Source organism: Morus notabilis, unplaced genomic scaffold (assembly GCF_000414095.1).
Source record: "Morus notabilis unplaced genomic scaffold, ASM41409v2 Scaffold692, whole genome shotgun sequence".
Lineage (NCBI taxonomy): Eukaryota > Viridiplantae > Streptophyta > Magnoliopsida > Rosales > Moraceae > Morus > Morus notabilis.
Window position 1 is genome coordinate 134,696 of NW_010361624.1, and position 7,481 is coordinate 142,176.

The following is a 7,481-nucleotide window of genomic DNA, read 5'->3' on the forward strand; positions in this document are numbered from 1 at the left end:
CAATAATAGCTATATTAATCAACTCAAACGACAACATATAATAATTATATATGAACTCCGAAAAAACGACAACATCATAAATATATGTGAACTCATATGTAGTACAACTACAAATTCATCATAACAATATATATATATATATAATATATTGTATAAAGTCATACAAAGGGGTATATATGTCGTGAAAAGACATATAATCAACCCATAGTACTACAGTACCACTTGAAAACCTAGCATAAAGACAGATCAAGAGCCTAAAGTCCATAAACACACGTTATGGCTAGAAACTGCAAATAAATAACAAACAAACACACACCGAAATAAGAATAATAATTAAAGCAAACCGAACCTGAACAAGTGAAAAAGAAAAACTTTTTCAATAGTCCACGTCAGCAAAGTGGGAGCGTGGGTCCCACTCATGCTTTAGAAAGTCCACATGCAGTCGAGAAGCTCGGAGGCTACGGGTTTCCCGTCGTCGTTGGTGGCCGGCGGCGGCAGGTACCCGGTGGAGCTGCAGCTGGCGGCGGCAGGGAAGTCGCCGCCGTGAAGGGAATTCGACGGCGGGAAGAACAGCGGCAGGTGGAGATTCTCGTGTAGAGACCGGAGGCTAGGGAAGGCCGCCGACCCCGGCGATGGCGGCTGGAGAAAGTGAGGAGCGAGCTCAAAAGCTGCGATGTTGTTGTAGGTAGTAGTGGAGAAACAGGACACGTGCTCCCTCGGTGTTGGGCTGTCGTACGAGCAGCCGTCACGGTCGGTGAGCTTAGTAGTAGTAGCCGTTGGGAAAGGGGAATTGGAGTCGAGGAGTGGCGGGAGAGAGACGGAAGAAGGAGAGCTCGGCTCTTGATAGAGTTGGCTGAGACTTCCGGAGCTCATCAGCCGGGATTTCTTCGAACTGACCCCGGATATGGCAGCTCCGGTGCCGGTGCCGGTGCCGCTCTTCTGGAAGACTCGGGATATCACCCACTCATCCTGTTAAAAGACATGAAGAGAATCAATACCACAAGAATTTACGTAGAACAATTGACGCAACACTAAATATCATGCAAAGCCAAACGACGTAATTAGTGAAAGTGGGTTATGGAGATTTTCATGCGTACATGTTCAAAAGACAAGCTTAGAATTTTCCTTTTATTTTTTTTTTATTTCTTTTCATTTTCATCCCTAAGTAGTGAAAGTGTACTTATGTTATAGCTAGTTCCATAGATGTACTTTGGTGGAAAATATTTTCATGTATTAGGAAGTTCTACTCGAGAGAATTAGCTACTGTGTCTTTTTGTATACGCTTCTTGTGATAGATTTATGCATGGTACTGCAATATAGAACAAAGCAAAAGAGGGTGCGGCAATAAATAACATGTAAATATCAAGTTTCTTCTATTTATTTTTTTCCAGTATTTCCGACACAAAAAGGAGGGCATTAATAGGTAGTTCAAATTTCAGTTCTTAAATTAAAGCAGCCTATAGAAAATAAGAAACAGAAAACTCAACTGAGACAAGAAGTATACATAGAATGCCTCATGTTTCATCAACGACAAATGTAAGACACAAACAAGAGAAAAGAGGTATGAATATTCATATAAATTAAAAAAAAAAATACCACTGAAGTGATTATCAGTAATTAAAAGTTTGTTCTTTATTTATTTATTTAAAACTTTTACTTTTTTCTAATTAATATGTAATTAATACGACTTGTAACAGAAGGCAAAGGCCTGATTATTATGTTGCAGTGGCCTGTGAATGATGTTAGAGAGAGAGAGAGAGAGAGAGAGACCTTGGAGCTTCTAGAGAGATAATGGTAAGCAAACTTTCCCTCAAGTCGGTACTCATGCATGACCCAGTTGCTTTTCTCTCCCTTGGGAGCTCTCCCTCTGTAAAACACCAAAGTCTTCTTCATCCCAACAAGAGAACAAGTCTTTGAGCTGTAAATCTCCCTATCTTTCCCCGTCGCCTTCCAGTACCCGGCTTCAGTCGCTCTGTTTGTTCTAAGCCCTGTTGGGTACTTCCGGTCTCGAAGGCTAAAGAAATACCACTCTTTCTCTCCCATCTTCGCCTTCTCTGCAAACCAAGAAAAAGTCATTTTCTTGAACATGTAGTACTTAGGTATTCTGCTTTTATTATTTCAATAGCAATATTTGTTTAAGTATATACATATATATATACATATATATATATATACCGGGAAGCTCCCATGGCTCGCACTTGTTGAGGTCGACTTCTGCGATGGCCCGGCCGGTGAAGTTGCTGTCGAGGACCTTCTTGAGGAGGTAGTAAGTTATGAGCTCTTCGTCGGTTGGGTGGAACCGAAACCCAGGAGGCAAATGGGCTTCACCATGGTCAAAATGGTGGAGGTTGTTGTTGTAGGACATTATTTCCATGGAAAAGAACACCCAAAAAAGAAAAAAAAAACAAACAAAACAACGAAAGAGTTTTTTTTTTTTTTTTTAAAGTAAAAAAGAAGATGAAGAAGAAAAGAGAAACCCAGAAGTGGTTTCGAGTTCTAGGACAGCATTTTTTAAACTGATGAGATGAGATGAGGAAACCGTACTAAAGAGAATATAAAGTTTGGTTGAGTGGTTAGGGAAAGGGAAGAAGAAAGAAGAAGGGTGTTTATGGTGTTATAAGGGTTTTTATTTTTTCTTTTTCTTTTTCTTTTTTTCATGGGGATTTGATGAATCTTAGTGGCAGAGAGTAAAAAGGCTGATATAATAATAAGCAACGATATGGCATTGGCTGGGAAGAGAGAGAAAGGGAAAAAATGAATGAAAGAAAAAAAAAAAAAAAAAAACCTGTGTTTTTCTCTCCTCTGTCGTCCTGTTCTGTTCTCTCTCTCCCTCAAGTCTGACATATATATCTCTCTCTCCTTATAATATATTTAGAGAAAGAGAAGGGTGATGTATGTGTCTGGGGGGAGTGGGCTCTGATGAGGTGTCTGTGTTGAGTATGCGTGCGTGCGTGAGAAAGTGTGCAGGTATTCCTCTGTCAGTGAAGAAAATGAAAGGAAGTAGACGTTTAGGCTTTTATTTTGCTAATTCGAATTTAAATTTTAAATTTTATTATAATAAATTTTTTTTAAAATTAATTATATTTAATTTTTTTATTACAGTAAAAATTTTTCATATAAAATTATATCTAATTTTGAATAAAAATTCAAATCAAATCAACGAATTAAACAAATCTTTAAACTGTTTAATTTGCTCATTTAAAATTTTAATTTAAATTAAAATGTGATTTTATGTTAAAATTTTTTATTGTAATAAAAAATTAAATAAGATTATTTTTTAAATTTTTTTACTATAACTTAAATTTTAAATTTAAATTTATAAAATAAATAATGTCTTAATTTACATATTCAGAATAATAATTTAAAATTATTATTAATTTATGTGTATTTAAAAAAAAATGACATGAATTCTCCTATTAAATACTTTAAAAAGAACAGAAAGTTGTCCTTGAGAGATATAGAGAGAGAAAAAAAACAATGAGGGACTATTATGAGAAAATCCCAAAAAAATAGTAGAAAAAAAAAAGAATTAGATTTTAAATTATTTTTTTAACCATGGATCGATAAAGCTGGTTGATATCTCATCAGACAGTACTACGAATTTTTTAATATTATAGGAATAGACAGAACCATGGTAAAAATTCACACGCAATTTGTTTTTTTTTTTTTTTTCCCTTCCACTCCTTTCAATACTCAACGCTCTATTTTTGTTTTGTTCTGGTTTTTTCTTCTCGTCTGCCAAAATTTTTCTCTCTTTTTGCAAAAGAAAAACACTATTTTGGCTGTGGGATTCACTGATGAGCGATGATCATAATCTCTTTTTTGGGATTTTGCTATTTATTGTGAGGTAAAATACCGGAATTTTAAATAACATTTTAGAAGGATTTAAATTAGAGTATTAATTAATCAAAAATAATCAAGCCTTAAACGTCACGTCAATAAGTAACTCTTTTAGGAGTTGATCGTTAAAAAAAAGTCAAAGTTAGCATGAGATCAACCGTATCCGTAATTGAAGGCAAAGAGATTTTTGTGAACATTTATAAAGTTGATACTACGTAAGAGATAAAATCAGCGAGATTTGTTATTTGTAATTCAAATATATGAAGTTTAAATAAGGAAACTGTTCTAATTGATGACAATCTCTATCTTTTAAGAAATTATGGAAAAAGATAAGAGAAATATCTCAATTCAAATAAGGAAAAGGATATGGGCAATGACTATGAGTATAAATAAGGGATGATACGTCAGAAAATTCCTGTCTCATTTTGAGCATTAGTGCGTGTATTCTCTTCAAAAATAGTAAATTTTCTCTCCTCCCCGCAGTGGACGTAGCTCTCGAATTGAGGGTGAACCACTATAAATTTTGTGTTATTGTTTAAATTCTACTTTTAATTATGTTTTAAATCATTTAATTCACGTTAACCGTAAATAAATTCATTATTACTCTGTCAGCGAATTTTCACGGACAACAATTGGCGACTCCATTGGGAATCGAACACATAATCTCTTGTTAGCACGAAGAATTTCGGTGAGAAACTCGATCTAAAGCCATGCCTCCAAGAAGAACCAGAAGCAACATTGCGAATCAAGGCAGCCAAATTAAAGATAACACCGTGAATCAAGCCAATCAGGCCAATGGAGGAAGGGGTGAGAATCAACTGAATCTAGAGAATCAACCTGTAGTTGAGAATGAAGAAGTTCCAGCCCTAAGCGCACCACAACCAGATCCGGTGTATATGCAAGCATAGCTGAATTCCCTTACTGATCAGTTCGACACTTGGTGGTTACCATATAGCGAATTAAATGGAGAAACTCAAAGCCTTCTCTCAGAGACGCTCAACCGAAACCACCAAACGCAACCACAGCCAGAAACCAGAATAATGGTGACCAGTGTGGTGCCTTAGAAGGAATTGGAGAGAGCAAGAGCACAAGGGAAAATAACCCTAGACCTTGACCGTCAAAGTCACTGGGGAGCAGGGCAAATTTATACTTGAGAGAGTACAAAGTACCTACCCATTCCATCATAAAATATTCATTTGATTAGTACGTACATTGCTATATAAAAGGCTTGTCAATTTACACCTAAATTTAAAAAAAGTTTGAACTCAAGTTACAAATTTATTCAAGTTCATGTTTTTTTGTAAAATTTGAGTTTGGGACGAAAATCTGAGTTCAAGTTCTCCCTTCAACTCAAGTTCATAAACTCATACTCAAATTAATGAACATTATTTTTTCTATTCTTAAAAACGTCATAACTTTTTCGTTTTAATTCCGATTGAGATGGCTTTTTTTATACGTTCACAACAAAGAGATGAATAAAATCTCACCCATACACCATATTAAAATTTTCTATCACCATTGAATTTTTATTAAAATAATCCAAATATAAATTTATGTTTTGTCCCACCCAAACACAAACTCAAATAAATTCTCAATTTAAACCATAACTCAAAATGTGCACATTAAAATACAAACTCAAATTAGAGTCTCAACTTAAACCATACTCAAATACATCTTAACTCAAATTCAAATCTATTTGCAAATAAGGCATATCTTGTATAGGTAAATTTTTTGAAATGATACCTTTATTTCCATGCCTTCCAGCTACTTTATCGCCCACTTTGATTTTACATTTTTGTGAATTATATACACAAATCGTTTCTAGATTATAACTAGAATTCCTTTTCTGGATCCATCTCACATCAATAATTCGACCTCTACGGTAGTTTTAGACAAGTTTCCTTTAAAATGGATATCTAAATTCAAAAAATGTAAATGAATGATTCAGCTGATTCAAAAAAAAAATATATATATATATATAGAGACATGAATAACGATTGAGAAAATAAACAAATTAATTAATGCTTGTGATTTCATTAACGCTCTATCGTAAATTCGTAACACTACCTCACGTGTTAATACCAACAGTGAAGTAAGACAAGTCTCACTCCGCCCGAAGCGGATATCGTTTGCCAAAAGTTGCCAGCAGAATTAGTTTGAAAAAAGAAAAAAATTAATTTTAGATAATTTTTATGGTGGAAATGGCTTTTTACCCTTATAGTAACACTGTTTTAACATTTCGATTAACTTTTAATTGTCAAATTTGTAAGTGTGCATGATAAAAATTTAATGAACGTGATGCATAACTGATTTCGGTTGTAGATCTAAATGTTAAAACGTTAATTTAACAATTTAAAAATAATTCCTATCGGTAGGATAAAAAAGCCATCTCCACTACAAATATTAGCCGTGTTTGGAATTGATCATGTTTTTGTTTTTCATATTTTTTGAGAAAAAAAATGAAAACGTTTTTAAAATAGCGTTTGGCGCAATAAAGACAAAATCGGAAATGAAAATGATTTTTTGATTTAATGTAAAATTTGAGAGAAATAAAAAATGACTTTTAGTCATTTTTTATTTTTTATTTTCATTTTCTCCTCTCTCGAGCAGACAGAGAAAGACATTAATGGATTTTTTTATACTGAAAATAATCTATTGATAAAACTACCAAACTCATTTTTAAAAATGATTTTTATCTGAGATTGAAAATATTTTCATTTTCATTTTCATATAAAAAATAAAATTATTTTATAGCGAGTTTTAAACGCGCTCTTGTCTTAGTTTTATTGATTTTACTCCATGGGTTAAATTTTCAACTCTTCTGTTACATTTCTTCGAATTTGACGGTACAAAAACATTAATTTATGTAATGTACTTTCATATCCTACTTGACAATTATCTCTTTCCACTTTAACCATATCTTTTTTTAGTCTAATTTTATCTCGCTAACAAAACCTTAACTGGTTTCATTGACATTACGCATACCCTTTTTTTATTTTCACCAGCCAAATATAATCCGAAGGCCAAATGTCTTCACTTGAAAAAGATTAATTAACACCCGATGAAAGACACTAATTTTCTAAGAAAAAAATGAAAAATTGTTCAACTTACCTAAGAATGTGCAAGTCTTGATTTTTTCCTTTACTTTTAACTAATATAGTTATTTGACATTTTTTTAAAAAAAATAAAAGACACTACGAACCACAAACTCTCAATAATAATAATAATAATAATAATAATAATAAAAATAAATGATCGCTTTGATAACTAAAATGTTTAATCATGCATGGTACTGTATGATTTCATTAAGGTACAAAAATGAATACAAGACATTAGTTTGAAAACATAGAATTTTGCTTTAAGTTTTAGCCTCATGGAAAACAAAATTATAAGAAAAGTAATTAGTTATTCGACCTTAAGATGATTCTAATAAGCCCTGAATGCAATCTTTGACCGCGCAGCCGCACTGCATCGCACACAACTCTATCATATGTAGTACTCTCTTAACTGAGGCATAGGCTGATGATAAATCTACATCTTTACAACTCTATCGTAGGTTTATTTGGTATGAGGATTTATGTCATGGTTTGAATCATAGTTCGTAGCCCGATACAGTATTTTCTCTGCATGAATGCAATCTC

The 7,481-nt window shown here is 33.3% G+C and overlaps 1 protein-coding gene across 1 annotated transcript; it reads right to left on the reverse strand.

Annotated features, from left to right (window-relative positions):
• Positions 1–200: 200 nt before the first annotated feature.
• Positions 201–2,566, reverse strand: LOC21395378 (protein CUP-SHAPED COTYLEDON 2). Its single transcript, XM_010100132.2, has 3 exons — positions 2,176–2,566; positions 1,771–2,054; positions 201–969 (listed from the first exon to the last, which is right to left on the reverse strand). The coding sequence occupies exons 1-3, from the start codon at positions 2,372–2,374 to the stop codon at positions 424–426; spliced, it is 1,029 nt and encodes a 342-aa protein (XP_010098434.2). The 5' UTR covers positions 2,375–2,566; the 3' UTR covers positions 201–423.
• Between the last annotated feature and the right edge of the window lie 4,915 nt (positions 2,567–7,481).

What these genes read in the sequence shown, in the direction of transcription:
- LOC21395378 (XM_010100132.2), bottom strand. Translation starts at nt 2,374, where the DNA reads ATGGAAATAATGTCCTACAACAACAACCTCCACCATTTTGACCATGGT. An exon ending in CGAGCCATGGGAGCTTCCCG is followed by an intron (nt 2,055 to 2,175) that starts GTATATATATAT and finishes CTTGGTTTGCAG; the next exon opens with AGAAGGCGAAGATGGGAGAG. An exon ending in ATCTCTCTAGAAGCTCCAAG is followed by an intron (nt 970 to 1,770) that starts GTCTCTCTCTCT and finishes GTCTTTTAACAG; the next exon opens with GATGAGTGGGTGATATCCCG.